Genomic DNA, 21,240 nt, shown 5'->3' with positions numbered 1-21,240 from the left:
TAGATATTCTACACCTAACTGACCGATTAGGGTTACATGAGACGCGTAGTCCCTCCAGCATAGTCATACAAACACTAGTTCAATAAAGTACGTTTGGAAAAGAATGTAACGTGCAAAACGTATTTGATGAACGAGATACTTTCAGTATATCGATTGTGGTTGAGATGATGTCTTACTAAATCGAATACAGATCAAAAACAGAATGGAATCTGCCCTCTCTGCACGTAATCGCGCCACTCTGCTATGCATTCAGCTTCACAGCACAAGAAATCTTGTCAACTCACTATGGGTCGGTAACAATTATTTAAAAAACATGTTACTTTTTATCCAGAATAGTTACATGAGAGGAACCTTATAATTATGTGTACCAGTTCACTAATTAAATCCTACTTACCTCTTCTCCCCCAATCCCCTCTTATTATCCCCCCCCTCTCTCTCTCACCCTCAAAACCCCTCCCCCTCTTCCTCCTCTTCCTCCTCTTCCTCCTCCTCCTCTTCCTCCTCCTCCTCTTCCTCCTCCTCCTCTTCTTCCTCATCCTCTTCTTCCTCCTCCTCTTCTTCCTCCTCCTCCTCTTCTTCCTCCTCCTCTTCTTCCTCCTCCTCCTCTTCTTCCTCCTCCTCTTCTTCCTCCTCCTCTTCTTCCTCCTCCTCTTCTTCCTCCTCCTCTTCTTCCTCCTCCTCTTCTTCCTCCTCCTCTTCCTCCTCCTCCTCTTCCTCCTCTTCCTCCTCCTCTTCCTCACTCACCCTCGCTGTCTCTCGCCTGTCTCTCCTTCCACCCACCTCTCTCCCCTCTCCCCCTTCCTTTTCATCATATTAAATGCCACTTTCAACAGCACACCATAAGCAAAAACTACTTTCACTCTAACACAGGCTACAATGAACAAGAACCCTTTGTCCTCATTGAAAACTTGCAAACTAGCCTAGTCTCCTAGCGCCCATCCTTCTTACTCCTCTCATTGGGTAAGGATGCAGTCATGTCAAAGATCGTCGGCAGAGAAAACTGTTACAGCAGACGCCACGGAAGACGTACAGAGGTTCAGAGACTATGGCAAAGATAGCTCGTGAGTAATCGACACATTGTAAACCGAATATATTGAAGTTGACAAATATAGCTGATAAAGTTCAGATTCGTGTGGAGTTTTAGTGTTGTGTGTATGATGTTGATGTGATGGAAGGCAAGAGAGAGAAAACAACACGTTTCCATCACATAGCTTACTCTAGCACAAAACTGATCGCTGAATTTAGCCGAATGACAGAATATTATCGGCAGCGTCTGATGCCCTCGCTTCATCATTCTCTCCCGATAGGCTACAAATTTAACCCAACACATCAGTGCAGAGTATGCTGGTCAGACCACCAGCTCTCCCCCACTTCCCAGCCAAATACTAGTGATGAAAGTGTATTCCACCACCAGGACTCGAACCGAGAAACCCAGAGTCGACTGCCATCCCACTAGCATACATTATTCCTACGGCTACTGACACGGTTTCTCTACGACTGTGCACACATAAAAGTATTGTGGCTCTACTTGCAATTAGTGATTCTAATCACGAAGCCAACAAATGCAATAACTATCGCATAATCAGCTTAACATCTCACGCACCGAACTTTCGGACAAGAATAGTACACAGAAGAACTGAAAAGAAGACTGAAAATCTATTACATGACGAACAGATTAGCTTTAGGAAACGTAAAAGCATCAGAGAGGTAGTTCGGGCGTTACAGTTACAAGTTCGTAAGTTATGTTGACCTAGAAAAAGCGTTCGACAATGCGAAATGGAGCAAGATGTTCGAAATTCTGAGACAAACGGGGTTGGGCACAGGGAAAGACGGATAATCTATACGCATAAAAATTAAATGCAGTTCGTTGGCTCGCGCATCAGCTGAGAACGGCTGGAAGGTTTGGCTAATTTAAGAAGAAATGTTCGCAATAGTCAGAAAATAAGCCTTGTAGGAAAAAAAATTCGAAATACAGCCCAGAAAATTGGAAAATTCGAGAAAACCTGAAAACACATTTTTCTATAGGGTCTTCTATGAACTTAAGATCATAACTCGCAATTTGAACTGTGGATATGCGTAACTGTAAGTAAAAACTTCCTACTCCAGTAGAGGGGACAACGTGGGCAGGGAGAACAGGAGGTGACAGGAGGCAGAGGGAAGGCAGAGGAGGTCAGACATAGATGGAGAAGACGAGATGGACACAGAAATGGTGGAGGAGAAGATGGACAGAGGGAGAGGAAGGGGAAATAGAGAAAGGTAAGAGGAGGAGATGAACAGACAGAGTAGGAGGAAGTTCTCAGAGAAAGGAAACGGGAAAGGAGCATGGAGCGGGGAGAGAAGGTGATGGACTGAGGAAGGTGAAATGGACAAGAAAAGGTAAGAGGAGGAAGTGGACAGACTGAGGAGAAGGAAGTGCTCAGAGACAGAGAATAGGAGATGGACAAGGAGAGGGGGTTGAGAAGATGGAATGAGGAAGGGGACAGGAGGAGATGGCCAGAGACAGGGAGAAAGAAATGGACAGAAAAAGGGAGAGAGAGAGGGGGGAGGAGGGGATGAACTGAGAGAGCGAGAAGAGGATGTGGAAAGAGAGAGGGGGAGAAGTAGGTGGAAAGATAGAGGGGCTGGAGGAAATGAACAGAGAGAGGGGGAAGGAGAAGCCACATTAATAGAACTGCAGTAAATACATACACGGGAAATGCTGGGTATTCAGCTGGTATACAACATTTAAAGAAGCAAGGGGGGACAATAAGACTGGAAGACAAGTAACAAAGTACTCGAAATAAAACGTGTGTAAGGCAAAGACGTCTTCTTTTGCCCCCACTGTTCAGGCTATGCATCTAATAAGCAGCGACGGAAATAATAGATACTAGAGCGAGATTAAGAATCAGGGTGAAAGGATATCAACGATAAGACTCGCTCATTAAAAAGCTGTCCTCAGTGAACGCGAAGAAGGAATAGAGAATCTGCTGAATGGCACGAACAATGCAGTAGGTACTGAATATGGACTGACAGTAACTCGAAGAAACAAGAGAGTAATAAGATTTAGCAGAAATGAGAACATCTATAAACTTAATATCGGAACTGGGCATTACGAAATAGACACAGTTAACGGATTGTGCTACGTAGGCAGCAAAATAACCTATGATGGACGGAGCAAGGGGGACACAAAAAGCAGAACAGCACTGGCAAAAAGGGCATTCCTGGCCAGGAGAAGTCTACAAGTATCAAACACAGCCCTTAATATGAGAAAAAAGTAGTTGGAGCACAGTATTGTATGGCAGTGAAGCGTCGATTAAGGGATAACCGGAACACGAAAGAATTGAACCATTTGAGATGTAGTGCTACAGAAGAATGTTGAAAATTGAGTGGACTGCTAAGGTAAGGAATGAGAGGCTTTCAGCAGAATCGGCTTTTACAAAAATAATTTTTAATCTTGACTGACTAACCTGTGCTCTCCTTCAAAAGATCTTTATTTTTATGGCATATATTTTAAAACTGAATTTGAGTAAGCAGATGTTGACTCGCAGTAGGTCGAGACTTTGTCGTCTATGTGCAAACGTAGGGAATTCTCTCGAACAGAACGACCTCATACCTGCCAGCCAGCATACACATAGAAAGCTATGGTCATGGATAACATGTCTTTCTTTGCATAACATTCTGAAAGCGATGGATCAAGGCAGTCAGGTGGATACGGGATGTTTTTACTTCCGAAAATCATTTTTATCAGTACCACGCCGACATGTATTAACAATTGTACTATTATACGAGGTCTCACACAAAATTTCTGGCTTTTTTTAGAATTTCTTTATATGAAGGACGCAGCATGTTACCTTGGATGGATGTGATGATATTGTTTTGGGCGCTAAAAGGGAAGATCATAAGAGCCCTCTTGTTTGGAGAAACATCGATGAAGTTAAAATTAACTTCGGCGTGCCCTAGAGAAGAGTATTGGAATCCTCGTTGTTTATATTGTACGTAATGACGTGGTTTAAAATCTTAATAGTAACCCTATACTTTTTGCAGATATTGCGGTTATGTATAATGAAATACTATCAGCAAAAGCTGCATAAATATCCAACCAGCTCTTGGTGATGCTATTTCTTTTGGTTGGTGAAAAATATAAAACACTCACACCACAAAACGGCTAAATTTAGTGTCCCATGACTGCAGCATAAGTGAGTCACATCTAAAATATGTCATCTCATATACGGGTACCCTACCTACGTGGAAGATTTGTAGGATACGAAACTGAATGACAACATAGCCTCTGTCGTAGGTAAGACTTGTGGCAGACTTCTACTCATGGGCAGGATGCTGTGAAAATGCAGTCAGCCTACAAGGGAGATTACTTACAAATCGCTTGCGAGTTCCATCTTCGAATATTGCCCAAGTGCAGAGGACCCATAAGAAAAGACTAACAGAGGATATTGAATGTATAGAAACAAAGGTGGTATCTATGGTCGCTGTAATGTTGGAGCCCTAAAATGTCGGAGAAACTGAATTCACTGTTGCTAGAAAATAGACGTTTACTACCACGCGAAAGCCTACAAACAAAGTTCCAAAAAACCAGTTGTAAGTAAAGAATCTAGTGAGATTCTACAGACCGCTACGTATCGCTCGCTCCAGTAGGGACCGTAAAAACAAGATTACGTTAATTACAGCGCAAGCAGCGACATTTAAGCTATGATTTTTTTCGCACTCCGGACGCGGAACAGGAAGAATCCATAATCTGCGCTGCAAGCTTCTGCCACACACTTAAGACTGATTGGAAGAATATGTATGTATGTATGTATGTATGTATGTATGTATATATGTAATATGTTGATGTAGATGTACGTATGATTGTTTCCCATTGCTACTCAAAGAGCGAAACACTGTGGGTGCTTTTAGATAATTCTCAAATAACACAAGCGAGAAAAGATTCTTAGCTGCTTCTTATTTGTTGGGTATCAGTTGCGTAGTTCTCCATTCCCGTTACGAGCGAAAAAATATTTTACCTCGGGCTTGTCATTCGCATAATGTAGAGAAAATCATCAGACACCAGGTATTTTAATTTTATTAGACCTGCTACAGTGCAAAAACATTCCTTTTTGCACAGTAAGGATGGACATGCAGTTATCACCTGAGAATTTGATAAAACTAGTCCGCCCACGGTCGCGTAAATTGTAGACACACGTCAAGAGCAGAATACAGATAGTCCGCGATGGCGCAAGTCGGTCAGCATTCGTGCATTTCCAGTCCAAAGAGTTGTGCAAGTGAAGTCCAGTGGACATGCCAATCACGCATGCTCGTTATCATCGAAGTAAACACTAGAGCACAGCTTTATTTGGGGAGATGTATGTCAGAGTGGACCCCGAACAACGGTGCAACATTCGATATTTGATATTACGAAATCGTTGTTTCAGCTATTTAAAAAAACAAAAAAAAAGGCAGAATAAAGTTCACTGACCACCTGAGGTATAGTAGGAGACCTTTGGATTTGTAATCTGGAACACATTTATCCATACGTATTTATTCGAACTATATAGGTTTATATAATATATTGAATACAGTGTGATGAAGAATGCATCGTTTGGCAATTAAATTTCTTTCGCAATAACAGCGTAGGGTGAAGGGGCTGAGACTGGAACTCAAAATTTATCCAGGTCTAGTAAATGTATCGGAGCGCGGTTTACGCTGTGTTATAGCGGACAATGCGGCAAATTTTCCTGAACTACGCAACTTACTTTTAACTTTTATGTTTACCGAATTATGACACAGACTTTCTGTTTTTAAACGGAAAAATGTACTTTCTTCTGTCGCAGAGAGTCGTCGAAGAGTACTCCATCGACGTATTATATGAGTACTGATCTTAAAACTCGGTGGAAGTGAATGAAAGTGCGGGAGGTTTCACAGTCTTGCTGAGAAAACTGGACGCACATGGCGTGTGGTCAGAGTAGCTGTAGAGGCGACTGGCGCTAGCCTCGCGTCACTGGGCGGTTGAAGGAACGAGCAAAGGCATCGTGTGTCGAAAACAGAGCAGTTTCGGGTCACTGTGCTAGTGGTCTTGATTATAACATGGCTAGGAGACGACATCCGGATGACATCACACGAGGAAGAATCATCGAGAGACCGGAAGAGGGAAGACGTGTGACGACTGTAACCCAGAAGTTTGATATTGGTAGCAATATTTTTTCATTGTTGGGGAGCGTTCTTAACGACAGACACTGTTGCCTAGAGACGAGGAGATGGTCGAGCACAGGAGAAAATGAACGCTACATGATGCAACAGGCAAGAAGGGGCCCATGTCGATCAGCGGATGCCATTGTAGCTACATTTAACGGGACTGCAACGCACGCTCCACAGTGGCACGGCAACTGCATGGGGCTGTCGTCTTTGCCCGACTATCACTACGTTGTGTTTTGGTCATGTTCGCACATCGGCGTCATCGTCTGCAATGACAACAAGACCATCGGGACTGGAACAACGAGGAGTGGGGTCACGTGCTTATCTCGGATGAGAGCAGATTCAATCCGAGTAATGAGTCTGGACGTCCACAGTCTCATAAGAAGAGAAGTGGGAACTCTTACCCAGGAACAATGTTGAACACGATCGTTTTGGCGATCCAGATGTTATGGTGGTGGTGGGGGTGGGGGGGAGGGGGGAGGGGGGGGAGGGGGAGGAGCGCAATGGTGCACTGACCTCCAAACCTATGAACACTGCACATTGCCCGGTCAACGTTATTGTGACACTGTGCTCCTTCCCCATGTGCGTTTTTCAAGGGTGCATTAGGCCCTGGCTTCATTTTTGTGGATGTTACTGCGTGGCAGCATCAACGAAAACAGGTGAAGTATCTCTTGGAACAAGAGGACGTCAGTCGAATGGACCGACCTGTCTGTTCCACCAAATTAAATCCCATAGAATAAATGAATGATGCGTTGGGAGGACGTATTGCAGAACGTCCACATGCACCAGTGACCATTCAGTATTTCAAGACGTCCCTCAAAGAAGGTTGCGCATCGCAGATTCACATTTTTTCAGCAGGTAAAAATAATTGTTGTTGTCCTTTGGTACTATTTATGTATACGTTTTATTACATATGATCAAGTGATACAGTATTTAGCATATTTAACAATATTTACAACGTTGTCTTAATTTCTACGTAGCCTACCGTGTAACAACGTTACATATCCAGTAACAGAAATAAAGCTGAACACAAAAATATTAATTTCCTGTTACAGTGGCAAAAATAATAGGAATTATTAATAGAATACATTGCCTGACATACTGAAATGAAGCAATGTATATATTTAACTAAACTCGAAACAGAGGAAAAAGAAATTGAACTATTCAGTCAGAAGGTAAGTTCACACAAAATTCCCTGTATTGTACATAAAAGAATTTACAAATGTCGAATAAGACCCTCATTTTCCCCGCTGGTAGAGGAAGGAGCACTTTATATAAGATCGGATGCACGCACCATTTGAGCATCAACAATTTTCACCCGATCAAATTCGCTTATCTCCGACACAGTATACTAAGACACTGTACTTACCACGACTGACACTTTCAACTTGTTGTGGAGAGTGCACGGGCATTACACAGGGATGGGGATGTCAACTTGAAGGTGATTTTCTCTCTTGTTCTTAGCAGAGAATGACATACCCAAGGTCGAATTACATTATGACTAACACGCAGATACACTGAACCTGGCTCATCTCCATTGATACTCAACAATGTCACTTGTAGTTCTCAAGTTTGGGTCAGACTTCATGACTACTTCATGGACGTTCACAGCAACGAGTTCATTGTTGCTCGTTTTCTTTGTAATGAAAAGTGTAGTTAAACAAGCTTCAGATATTACACATCTCCATTCATAGGTAATCATAACATCCAATACTGTTCTATTCTTCCCAGTTAATGCAAAGACAGAAATGTATGCCCCGGAAAAATAAACTTACGTCCCACCGCTGCAAAATATCCCGTAAAAACAAGATAGTTGGTCAATAGCATGAATCTCCACTTGCTGTTTCACCCAAATCAGATCAACCAGATTATGCTATAGTATAATTTTACGTTATAAAGACATAACTTTGGATGTAGTTTTTCCAGGAGCGTTTTTAAGATCTTTAGAAATATAAGACTTCCCATAGTTCTTCCTATTTTTCTTGACATTCTATTTCCAATTTGAGAGATCTATTTTTCTTTACACGCTTTTATTTAACGGCGCAATAGCGTTTGGAGTGAAACTTCCATCAACCACGTCCGCCATTTTTATTGATATACAACGTTCTTCCAGGAGGGTCAACTTTACAACTAGAAGTAGCTCAACTTGTAAACAGAAAAGATAGACATTGTTGCTACTGTAGTACAACTCATGTGATCTACCACTTCATTCTAGGGAAAATTCAACTTGACTTAAAATTTGATGTTCGACGTTCCTTCAGCTGTCAGCCACACTGGTGAAGGAATAGAACGATCTACCAGGAGAACTCCTTACCAATCTTGTGGTCAGTATTGGAGCACTTGGAAGAGCACCCTATGAAAGACCATGTCCCGCCTTTTGTAACATCTCGTGAACATCGTACTTCTTGGTAACTTCTGTGTTATTATTCTCTTTGAACAAGATAAAAGCACCCCAAACCACTGTCAGCAGAGGGGGTTCCACAAACGTCTCCTCTACTGCAAACAAATATAAGCAGTCACTCAATTCGATTACGGCGCACGTGTTTATCATTAGGACTGTCATTTCGTTCAAATGCTAACGTTGTTACCCCTGAGTACTGAAACTTGCTTTAAGCGATTCCGGACTGGAAATATTGCAAGCTCACTTCCAACCGACCTTACTGCATCGCACAGCCCTTGCTGCACAGTTTTTTCTTGTCTTCGGGAGTCGTCGATATTTAACATGAATTCCAAGCCTAAGCGCAACTTGAAATTCCATGTGAATCAATCTAAAGACCTATAAGTTAAAGAAGAAGATCGTCAAACTGACTGAAAATTGATTTTAGGACGTTCCTGACGTGTGTCCAGACACTTAGTCGTTAGAACACTGCTTGTTTTCAAACTATATTTGCTGCGCTTCACTTTGGTACATAATTCATTTCATTGAGTACATTGCTGTTGCAATGTAAAGAGTTCTATTTCGTAATTAATATTTAGTTTATAATAGTAATTACTTATGTCTGTATAATTACTAAAAGAACTAACTATAGGTACCGGTTTTTCACCCACTGACTTAAATTGCTTCCGTACTAAATATTTGGATTCCTTGTCACTACCATTCCTCAGACCACGGACAAAACTCAGCTCCGTTCACAAATACCCCAAGTATCAAACGTAGTGTGGGGGAAAACACGATCACCTACAACCAAGACGGCAGTAGCCAATCATAACGTTTGTACACTCGGAACTTGTGCGGTACAAAAATTTTACCGAAGACACAACGAAAAGTGGCAGGGGATTTCCTTTTTATCTTCCATCTCAAAGGCGTAGACTGCTGGAAGGAATTAGCATTCCATCTGCATAAATAACCCCTAAAACTTTATCACGCAAGCTGACGGCTCGGAGGCCGCGTGAAATCTCCATGTTATTGTCGTCCGTCTTGTAACACGGCAGACCAGCACCGTTACACGAGAACTATAAGATTTCCTCCCGCCGCAAGCCTGGGGGCTTAAAGTTCCGCTGAGCTTCCACTGAGCCGTCAAATGTCCGTTTGAATTTCAGATAACCCGAGGAAAGTACGTCATTTGACTTGCGGGCGGACGATTCTTTCTCAACGTCAAGAATCCGGACATCGTGTTCATTCTAGTTGTCTCTGCTCCCATACCGTTCACTGCCGAACTCCATCAAATTGCAGAAAGCATTAAGACTAGGAGCGAAAGACTTTTCCCCAGATTTTCAGCATAGCGATTCGTTAAAACGAGTTACAAACTCTGCTGATACACAGTAGATAATATGTTTGCCTTTAGCTGATGTGCGAAGAATGCAGCAATGTTCCGATTGGGCCGGCCGGTGTGGCCGAGCGGTTCTAGGCGCTTCAGTCTGGAACCTTGCAACCGCTACGGTCCCAGGTTCGAATCCTGCCTCGGGCATGGATGTGCGTGATGTCCTTAGGTTAGTTAGGTTTAAGTGGTTCTAAGTTCTTGGGGAATGATGATCTCAGATGTTAAGTCCCATAGTGCTCAGAGCCATTTTTTTGTTCCGATTGTGATCTCTTTGTTTGTGGATTATCCGTAAATAGTCCGGTGGTTTTCTGAAAAAACTGCGCCTCGAATAACCAGTTACAATTAGAAATTTTATTTTTGTTTAAAATACCTTATTGTGCTTTTGAATCACGTTTTGCCACCAGCAGAGGATCGGACTCCATCCCACCATCGAACTTCCCTGTTTACTTGGCACTGCTCTATTAAGTATTTAATCCATTCTTCAGGAAGACAAAAAAGACATGGAATGTGAAAGAAAACGATATTAATGTACATATTTTCAGAAGTAGAAATTCAGTATTTAAAATATAAAACAGAATTTGCTTCTCCACAGAGCATTCCTCACTTAACCCTATCTAACTCTCAGCAGTGCTAGTCGTGACACAACCCTGCAACACCAGGTTTTCTAGGTGGTACAAACTCTTTTATGTCAATCCAGTTTTGCTGAAATTGCTTCAAACGTTTCAGCGCTATGATTACATACGATAAATTTCCCACCCTATTCCCACATAAAGGAGTTCTAGGGTTGTCTTATACAGCAGTAGTGTTTCTTAGATTTTGTACTTTATGCGTACCAGGTTTGGTTGAATTTACATTTTAGTACCTTATACGCATCGTATTCCATGGAGCCTACAGAAAGTGGTCTCTAGGATGAGGACCGAAGTATAAAAAATTCAAATGGCTCTGAGCACTATGGGACTCAACTGCTGTGGTCATCAGTCCCCTAGAACTTAGAACTACTTCAACCTAACTAACCTAAGGACATTACACACATCCATGCCCGAGGCAGGATTCGAACCTGCGACCGTAGCAGTCGTACGGTTCCGGACTGCGCGCCTAGAACCGCGAGACCACCGCGGCCGGCGACCGAAATATAAGATGTATATTTAATTCAGGTGCGATACAATGAAACGAGTTTACATTACCATATTACAGTGCTACTCCATAGACCCATCATATTATAAAAGTTGAAGTTATTTACGTATGCATATGTGACCATGTCTCCTCCTAATCCACTGGATCGATTTCAACCAAATTTGGTACACATAAATTACTTACTGTATGTGGAGGGGGGACGGGAGAGATGGTAAGAACCAACAACATGCTGTAGTGGAGTGTGATAACGTCAAGAGAGAAGTATGGGAGGAAGAGATGGATGGAAAGATAGGGCGAAGGAGATGGCCACAGATATAGGATGAGATGGACAAAGAGAGGGGCAAGAGGAGATGGATAAAGAGAGGTGGAGGAGAAGATGGACAAAGAGAAGAAAGAGGAGGACATGGACATTGAGAGGAGGTAAGCATGAGATGACTAAGAGGAGATGGGAAGAGGACGAGTGGAGAGAGAGTGAGAGAGAGAGAGAGAGGGAGAGAGAGAGAGAGAATGGTGACAGGGAGAGGAAGAGGTAGACAGGGGGGTAACAGATGGACAGAGAGAGAGGCAGAAGGAGATGAACAGAGGAAAGAAAGAGGAGAAGATGGTCGCTGAGGGGGTGGGGGGGGGACGGATGGAGGAGATAGACTACTTGAATTAGAATAAATACGTTCTCGGACAACACCGAGTACTCAGCTAGTTCTAGTTACGTAATAACCTACATTGTTACATTTAACAGTTTTTGTGAAAATTCTCTTCAGTGAAGTACAAGTAGATGCCCAAAAGACAAATATTTTAAGCTCCACCCCATTATCTACGTGATATTTAATGTGTTCTAACACTTTACTGAATACATGAATAGCAATGTATCTGACTCCGTTCTGTACTAGTGTTAAACTCTTGAGGTCTCTCTGTTTTTACGAAGGACATTATATATTATACACTCCTGGAAATTGAAATAAGAACACCGTGAATTCATTGTCCCAGGAAGGGGAAACTTTATTGACACATTCCTGGGGTCAGATACATCACATGATCACACTGACAGAACCACAGGCACATAGGCACAGGCAACAGAGCATGCACAATGTCGGCACTAGTACAGTGTATATCCACCTTTCGCAGCAATGCAGGCTGCTATTCTCCCATGGAGACGATCGTAGAGATGCTGGATGTAGTCCTGTGGAACGGCTTGCCATGCCATTTCCACCTGGCGCCTCAGTTGGACCAGCGTTCGTGCTGGACGTGCAGACCGCGTGAGATGACGCTTCATCCAGTCCCAAACATGCTCAATGGGGGACAGATCCGGAGATCCTGCTGGCCAGGGTAGTTGACTTACACCTTCTAGAGCACGTTGGGTGGCACGGGATACATGCGGACGTGCATTGTCCTGTTGGAACAGCAAGTTCCCTTGCCGGTATAGGAATGGTAGAACGATGGGTTCGATGACGGTTTGGATGTACCGTGCACTATTCAGTGTCCCCTCGACGATCACCAGTGGTGTACGGCCAGTGTAGGAGATCGCTCCCCACACCATGATGCCGGGTGTTGGCCCTGTGTGCCTCGGTCGTATGCAGTCCTGATTGTGGCGCTCACCTGCACGGCGCCAAACACGCATACGACCATCATTGGCACCAAGGCAGAAGCGACTCTCATCGGTGAAGACGACACGTCTCCATTTGTCCCTCCATTCATGCCTGTCGCGACACCACTGGAGGCGGGCTGCACGATGTTGGGGCGAGAGTGGAAGACGGCCTAACGGTGTGCGGGACCGTAGACCCGCTTCATGGAGACGTTTGCGAATGGTCCTCGCCGATACCTCAGGAGCAACAGTGTCCCTAATTTGCTGGGAAGTGGCGGTGCTGTCCCCTACGGCACTGCTTAGGATCCTACGGTCTTGGCGTGCATCCGTGCGTCGCTGCGGTCCGGTCCCAGGTCGACGGGCACGTGCACCTTCCGCCGACCACTGGCGACAACATCGATGTACTGTGGAGACCTCACGCCCCACGTGTTGAGCAATTCGGCGGTACGTCCACCCGGCCTCCCGCATGCCCACTATACGCCCTCGCTCAAAGTCCGTCAACTGCACATACGGTTCACGTCCACGCTGTCGCGGCATGCTACCAGTGTTAAAGACTGCGATGGAGCTCCGTATGCCACGGCAAACTGGCTGACACTGGCGGCGGCGGTGCACAAATGCTGCGCAGCTAGCGCCATTCGACGGCCAACACCGCGGTTCCTGGTGTGTCCGCTGTGCCGTGCGTGTGATCATTGCTTGTACAGCCCTCTCGCAGTGTCCGGAGCAAGTATGGTGGGTCTGACACACCGGTGTCAATGTGTTCTTTTTTCCATTTCCAGGAGTGTATATTGGGAGGAGAAAAGTTGTGTCACGAAATTCTAACCCTGGACAGCTGATGCCAGTGGGAACAAAAATTACTAATGTTGTATCGGTCGACAACGCACCATTTTTAAACTACGGAAACTTGGCACCACGCTCCGTTTGGCCGTGTGATTGCCCTGTTGCCGATCGTCGGTTGACGGGCAGCGATATGGTTGTCAGTTCACACATACAAAATTCACTCGTCCCGTCACTGCCCCAACGGGTACACACACGTGTGATACAGGTCTTGCTGTTTGTCACCATCTGACGTCAGAGGCATTCACACGTAAGCTTCGCTTCGGAGCGCACACACGTCACCTGCGATTAGTCATACAGTAAGCATGGCGGCACTGTATTCGTTGGAAGAACAAAGAAATATGGTTTTTATTTATGGACTAGCCGACGGTAATGCGCATGAGTCTCGACGGTTGTATGAGGAACGGTACGCAGCAAGACACCACCCACACCCGCAAACGTTTACAGCAATTCACTGCTGACTTGACGAGGCAGGCTCGTTAGCGGGATATCATGGTGATGTTGGAAGACCTCGAAAACGAAGAGATGCTGCATTTGAAGAGACTGTTCTCGAGCGCTTCGAGGAAGCACCTACGACAAGTACTCGGGCAGTTGGACACAACAGGCGTAACTCATTGTTTAGTCTGGGAGGTTTTGAGGGAAGACGGCCAGCATCCATTTTGTTTACACCCTGTTTAAGACCTAAATCCTGTGGCGGACTATGAACACGGTCTAGGGTTTTGCCGGTGGTTTCTGCGACGTGCTCCCGAGATCCCGACTTCCCCGCCATTGTGTCGCTTACCGACTGGTGCGCTTTCCATCAGAATGGCCTTTACAACACTCGCAACGTTCAGTACAGGGCAAGGGGAAATCCTCACGTCAAGTACGTCCTACGGAGACGAGGAACGATTTTCGCCCAACATTTGGTTAGGTATTGTAGGTGACTATCTGATTGGGCCGGTCCGTCTATCTCCTCGACATACCAGGGAAAATTACCTTCACTTGTTGCAAGAAAGTCTGCCTGCTGGAAGGTGCTCCCCTGGGCATACGGCTAAGCATGTGGTTGCAGCATCATGGGGCACCCCCACGTAACAGACGTGCTGTGGGCTGCTATTTAAATTGACTCTTCGATGGCCGGGTAATTGGTAGAGGTGCTCGTAAGACATGACCCCTGCCATCACCAGACCTCACGCAACCCGACTTTTTCCTGTGGGTATTCTTCAAGGTTGTAGTTTTCACCCACCCGGACGCGAACCACTTAGAAATGAAGTGGAATCAATGGATCGCATTCAACATGCCGCCAATAACATCAGCGCAAAGCCAGGATTCTTTGAAAGAGGTCGGCAAAACACCGTTCGACGTTGCCAAGCTTGTGTCGCGTCCTAGGGTCGCCAGTTCGAGCACCGGCTTTAAGTAAACAATGTCCTAGGGTTTGTTCCCAGTCGTCTTATCATGAAGCTGCAATGGATGTGTCGGGACCCCGGCAGATTGCCCTCAGGCCACCAGAACGGAAGACTGGCGAGCTACCACCGAGCGTGCGGGTCGCCTATGATACATCGCGATCTCCGGCAGGCAAAGCATTCGCGATCATGCGGTGTCCAGAGCATCCGACAACAGGGCAATCTCGCGGCCAATCGGAGCTCGTGGCGCCAAGCTTCAGTAGTTTAAAAGTGGTGCGTTGTCGTCCTACACAACATTAGTAATTTAAGTTGCAACTGGCGTCAGCTATCCAGGGTTAAAATTTAGTGACACAACTTTTTTCCACCCAAACAGGTTCGAATCTAAGTGATGGATGACATTCTCATTGCCTTTATTTGGTTAGTAAGGGGAGGACAGGTGGTGGCAGAAGGGTCTTGATCATCAGTCCTAATGCCAGTGTCTCAGATTAAATTTCAGACCTCTGCGCAGTGTCTTATGAAGAGAGGGCATGCCACACTTGTCTACGATAAATCCTTTGGATGGGAACGTTAAGTACGATGGACCCATTGGTATTGCTGAAGAGGAGTAGGCTGTATGCTGGCACTGGGCAATACAGTCTCCCTTCTCTCACTACCATCACACAACACAAACGCAAGACTAAAGTGTAGAGCCATCCATTACACGATAAATCAGTCTAATCCAAAGGCCGTAAATTCAAGTAAATACCTAGCACTTACAATTATGAACAACATAAATAGGAAAGATTACATAGAAAATGTCGTGAGTAAGGCTAACCAAAGGCTGCGTTTTATTAGCAGAACACTTAGAAAAAGTAACAACCTACTAAGGCGACTGCCTGCACTGCCCTTTTCCGTCCTCTTTTAGAATATTGCTGCGTGGTGTGGGATCCTTAACAGATAGGACTGACGGAGTACATCGACAAAAATCAAAGAAGGTCAGCACGTTTTGTATTATCGCGAAATATGGGAGAGAGTGTCACCGAGATGATACATTATTTGAGCTGGACAAGAAAGGCGTTTTTCGTTGCGACGGAATCTTCTCACGAAATTCCAATCACCAACTGTCTCCTCCGAATGCGAAAATATTTTTTTGGCACCGACCTACATAGGGAGAAACGATCACCACGATAAAATAATGGAAATCAGAGCTCGTACGTAAAGATATAGGTGCTTTTCCTTTCCGCGCTATGCGAGATTGGAAAAATATAGAATTGTGAAGGTGTTTCGATGAACCCTCTGCCAGGCACTTAAATGTGATATGCAGAGTATCGATGTAGCTGTAGATGTAGATGTACACGCTATAGCTACATATGCGACATAACTCTCTCATGTAAGCAAGTGAAGGGGCCAGTGTGCGTGGAGGAGGAAATCCTTAACCACCTCATGGGATATCCTAACCAACAACGCCATGTGACATTTACGTTTTCAGGAATATTTGTATTTTCTCAAACACAATGAAGCGCCTTACTTATGGTATTTTTGCAATACATGTGATTAAGTGATTTAAAAATTGAAAATAAATTTCATTCTGCGTATTTCTAGTCATTAATGAGTGATCGAATCATTTTATGGGGAAAATAAACTTCCAGATGTTGCATTATCAGAATAATGAAGCGTGCCACAGCAATTCTATCTGGTGTTAACTATATCAAAAAGCTGTATTGACAACGAATTAAATATATCCGCTGTCTCTCGTAAGAGCCGTCAGACATATTTTATCTGGTGTTTCTGCAGATATTTGCAATTCAGAACCATGGACTTTGCCGTTGGTGGGGAGGCGTGCGTGCCTCAGCGATGCAGATAGCCGTACCGTGGGTGAAACCACAACGGAGGAGTATCTGTTGAGAGGCCAGACAAACGTGTGGTTCCTGAAGAGGGGCAGCAGCCTTTTCAGTAGTTGCAGGGGCAACAGTCTGGATGATTGACTGATCTGGCCTTGTAACACCAGCTAAAACGGCCTTGCTGTTCTGGTACTGCGAACGGCTGAAAGCAAGGGGAAACAACAGCCGTAATCTTTCCCGAGGGCATGCAGCTTTGCTGTATGGTTTAATGATGATGGCGTCCACTTGGGTAAAATATACCGGAGGTAAAATAGTACCCCATTCGGATCTCCCGGCGGGGACTACTCAGGAGGACGTCGTTATCAGGAGAAAGAATACTGGCGTTCTACGGATCGGAGCGTGGAATGTCAGATCCCTTAATCGAGCAGGTAGGTTAGAAAATTTAAAAAGGGAAATGGATAGGTTAAAGTTACATATAGTAGGAGTTAGTGAAGTTCGCTGGCAGGAGTAACAAGACTTTTGGTCAGGCGAATACAGGGTTATAAATACAAAATCAAAAAGGGGTAATGCAGGAGTCGGTTTAATAATGAATAAAAAAATAGGAGTGCGGGTAAGCTACTACAAACAACTTAGTGAACGCATTATTGTGGCCAAGATAGACACGAAGCGTACGCCTGCTACAGTAGTACAAGTTTATATGCTAACTAGCTCTGCAGATGACGAAGAAATTGAAGAAATGGATGATGAAATAAAAGAAATTATTCAGATAGTGAAGGGAGATGAAAATTTAATAATCATGGGTGACTGAAATTCGGTAGTAGGGCCGGCCGCGGTGGTCTCGCGGTTCTAGGCGCTCAGACCGGAACAGCGCGACTGCTACGGTCGCAGGTTCGAATCCTGCCTCGGGCATGGATGTGTGTGATGTCCTTAGGTTAGTTAGGTTTAAGTAGTTCTAAGTTCTAGGGGACTGATGACCACAGATGTTAAGTCCCATAGTGCTCAGAGCCATTTGAACCATTTTTCGGTAGTAGGAAAAGGGAGAGAAGGAAAAGTAGTAGGTGAATATGGATTGGGGCTAAGAAATGAAAGAGGAAGCCGCCTGGTAGAATTTTCAACCAAGCACCACTTAATCATAGCTAAAACTTGGTTCAAGAATCATAAAAGAACGTTGTATACATGGAAGAAGCCTGGAGATACTGACAGTTTTCAGATAAATTATACAATCGTAAAACAGAGATTTAGGAACCAGGTTTTAAATTGTAGGACATTTCCAGGGGCAGATGTGGACTCTGACCACAATCTACTGGTTATGAACTGTAGATTAAAACTCAAGAAACTGCAAAAAGGTGGGAATTTAAGGAGATGGGACCTGGATAAACTGACTAAACCATAGGTTTGTACAGAGTTTCAGGGAGAGCATAAGGGAACAATTGACATGAATGGGGGAAAGAAATACAGTAGAAGAAGAGTGGGTAGCTTTGAGAGATGAAGTAGTGAAGGCAGCAGAGGATCAAATAGGTAAAAAGACGAGAGCCAGTAGAAATCCTTGGGTAACAGAAGAAATATTGAATTTAATTGATGAAAGGAGAAAATATAAAATCGCAGTAAATGAAGCAGGCAAAAAGGAATACAAACGTCTCAAAAATGAGATCGATGGGAAGTGCAAAATGCTAAGCAGGGATAGCTAGAGGACAAATGTAAGGATGTAGAGGCTTATCTCACTAGGGGCAAGATAGATACTGCCTACAGGGAAAGTAAAGAGACCTTTGGAGAAAAGAGATCCATTTGTATGAATATCAAGAGCTCAGATGGAGACCTCAGTTCTAAGCAAAGAATGGAAAGCAGAAAGGTGGAAGGAGTATATAGAGGGTCTATACAAGGGTGATGTACTTCAGGACAATATCAAGAAAATGGTAGAGGATGTAGATGAAGATGAAATGGGAGATACGATACTGCGTGAAGAGTTTGACAGAGCACTGAAAGACCTGAGTCGAAACAAGGCCCCGGGAGTAGATAACATTCCATTAGAACTACTGACGGCCTTGGGAGAGCCAGTTCTGACAACACTCTAACATCTGGTGAGCAAGATGTATGAGACAGGCGAAATACCCACAGACTTCAAGAAGAATGTAATAATTCCAATCCCAACGAAAGCAGGTGCTGACAGATGTGAAAATTACCGAACAATCAGTTTAATTAGTCACGGATGCAAAATACTAACTCGAATTCTTTACATACGAATGGAAAAACTGGTAGAAGCCGACTTCGGTGAAGATCAGTTCGGATTCCGTAGAAATATAGGAACACGTGAGGCAATACTAACCCTACGACTTATCTTAGAAACTACATTAAGGAAAGGCAAACCTACGTTTCTAGCATTTGTAGACTTAGAGAAAGATTTTGACAATGTTGACTGGAATACTCTCTTTCAAATTCTGAAGGTGGCAGGGGTACAATACAGTGAGCGAACGGCTATTTACAATTTGTACAGAAACCAGATGGCAGTTATATGAGTCGAGGGACATGAAAGGGAAGCAGTGGTTGGGAAGGGAGTGAGACAGGTTTGTAGCCTCTCCCCGATGTTATTCAGTCTTTATATTGAGCAAGCAGTAAAGGAAACAAAAGAAAAATTCGGAGTAGGTATTAAAATCCATGGAGAAGAAATAAAAACTTTGAGGTTCGCCGATGACATTGTAATTGTGTCAGAGACAGCAAAGGACTTAGAAGAGCAGTTGAACGGAATGGATAGTGTCTTGAAAGGAGGATATAAGATGAACTTCAACAGAAGCAAAACGAGGATAATGGAATGTAGTCGAATTAAGTCGGGTGATGCTGAGGGAATTAGATTCGGAAAAGAGATGCTTAAAGTAGTAAATGAGTTTTGCTATTTGGGGAGCAAAATAACTGATGATGGTCGAAGTAGAGAGGATATAAAATGTAGACTGTCAATGGCAAGGAAAGCGTTTCTGAAGAAGAGAAATTTGTTAACATCTAGTATAGATTTAAGTGTGAGAAAGTCGTTTCTGAAAGTTTTTGTATGGAGTGTAGCCATGTAGGGAAGTGAAACATGGACGATAACTAGTTTTGACAAGAAGAGAATAGAAGCCTTCGAAATGTGGTGCTACAGAAGAATGCTGAAGATTAGATGGGTAGATCATATAACTAATGAGGAGGTGTTGAATAGGATTGGGGAGAAGTGGAGTTTGTGGCACAACTTGACTAGAAGAAGTGATCGGTTGGTAGGACATGTTCTGAGGCATCAAGGGATCACCAATTTAGTATTAGAGGACAGCGTGGAGGGTAAAAATCGTAGAGGGAGACCAAGAGATGAATATACGAAGCAGATTCAGAAGGATGTAGGTTGCAGTAGGTACTGGAAGATGAAGAAGCTTGCACAGGATAGAGTAGCATGGAGAGCTGCATCAAACCAGTCTCAGGACTGAAGACCACAACAACAACAACAACAACAGTGTGTAGATGGAATCAACATGTTTCATGTGGCGTCAAAAGTCAATGGAAAACATCGGTTTGTTTCCTGTATCATATAAGAAGGAATTTTCTGTGCCCAGTCGTTAGAGCGGTGCCACGCTATTCTAGTGCTGCATTCGTTTTATCGACTTTTATTATCAGGAACAGAAAAACACGAAGAATAACCGGTACTCCAGCAGCGAGTAGGTAGCGCTACTGCATGGCGGCAGTACGGGACAAGGCGGTGTTGTCCCTGCTGGACTACTGAATACTAGTATTTTACTGTTCGTGTTAAAGCACGTCGTTTAAAAAAAATTTTGTTTGAAACGAGAAATTAATCGACACTTTCCTTCAAAATTGGGCGTCGCATTAAATACGTGGTGAGTTGTATTTCTTTGAGACGACTCCAGCAACACATAGCCAAAATTAAACTTCAAATACCTGCCGAAAAACGTGTGAAAATTCGCCTGATGACTATTGTTCTCGTACGGAATGTAAAAGGCTCACAATACTTAAAACCACGACCTCCCGAAAACCCGTTATAACCTGATCGTCACATAGCAGCGTTCGCTACATCTCAGTGTATGCTACTGCCTTGGGAAAAATGAGCAAAATCGCTGATGACCGATTGTTTGTTTAATTTTGTTGTCAGCCACACAGTCCTCCAATAAGTTGGTTACCAAAAGTATCTCGCAATGTACTTGACGCATAGCGTCGTGATAATTGTGAATTATCTCCTTAGATACAGAAATAACAAATATTACTGCCCATTTTAACATAAATGTGTACTGTTTTATAGCTTCATAACGATCGGTTCTATTTTCTTGATAGTTCAAAAGAAGAAACTCTCCATAGGATGCCATTTGAAGAAATTTCGAGCGCTGTTTAGAACAAAACATTTATAACTCATTACCACTGTCGTAGGTCGCTACTTCGGATCTCAACAGCAGTTCTTTTTACTGTTATTTAAATTTCGTATTTATTAACGAATAGAAACGTTAATAGGCAAATACTGAAACACAATTTACAATAAGAGTAACATATTTTTGTTTGTAATTGCTAACTGCATGAAAATGACAGTTTTAGCAGTAAATTAAATG

At 43.7% G+C, this 21,240-nt stretch overlaps 1 protein-coding gene across 1 annotated transcript in view; it reads right to left on the bottom strand.

The window, feature by feature from the left end:
• Window positions 1–444: 444 nt before the first annotated feature.
• LOC124730936 (glutamic acid-rich protein-like) overlaps window positions 445–21,240 on the bottom strand; it is a 92,984-nt gene continuing 72,188 nt past the window's right edge. Inside the window, exon 2 of the mRNA XM_047248506.1 lies at window positions 445–801. Coding sequence (XP_047104462.1) covers window positions 445–801 — 357 coding nt within the window. The remainder of the gene's footprint in view (window positions 802–21,240) is intronic.

Source organism: Schistocerca piceifrons, chromosome 1, assembly GCF_021461385.2.
Source record: "Schistocerca piceifrons isolate TAMUIC-IGC-003096 chromosome 1, iqSchPice1.1, whole genome shotgun sequence".
Classification (NCBI taxonomy): domain Eukaryota; kingdom Metazoa; phylum Arthropoda; class Insecta; order Orthoptera; family Acrididae; genus Schistocerca; species Schistocerca piceifrons.
The sequence above is the reverse complement of the archived record's forward strand: the minus strand, read 5'-3'. Positions and strand labels throughout refer to the sequence as shown.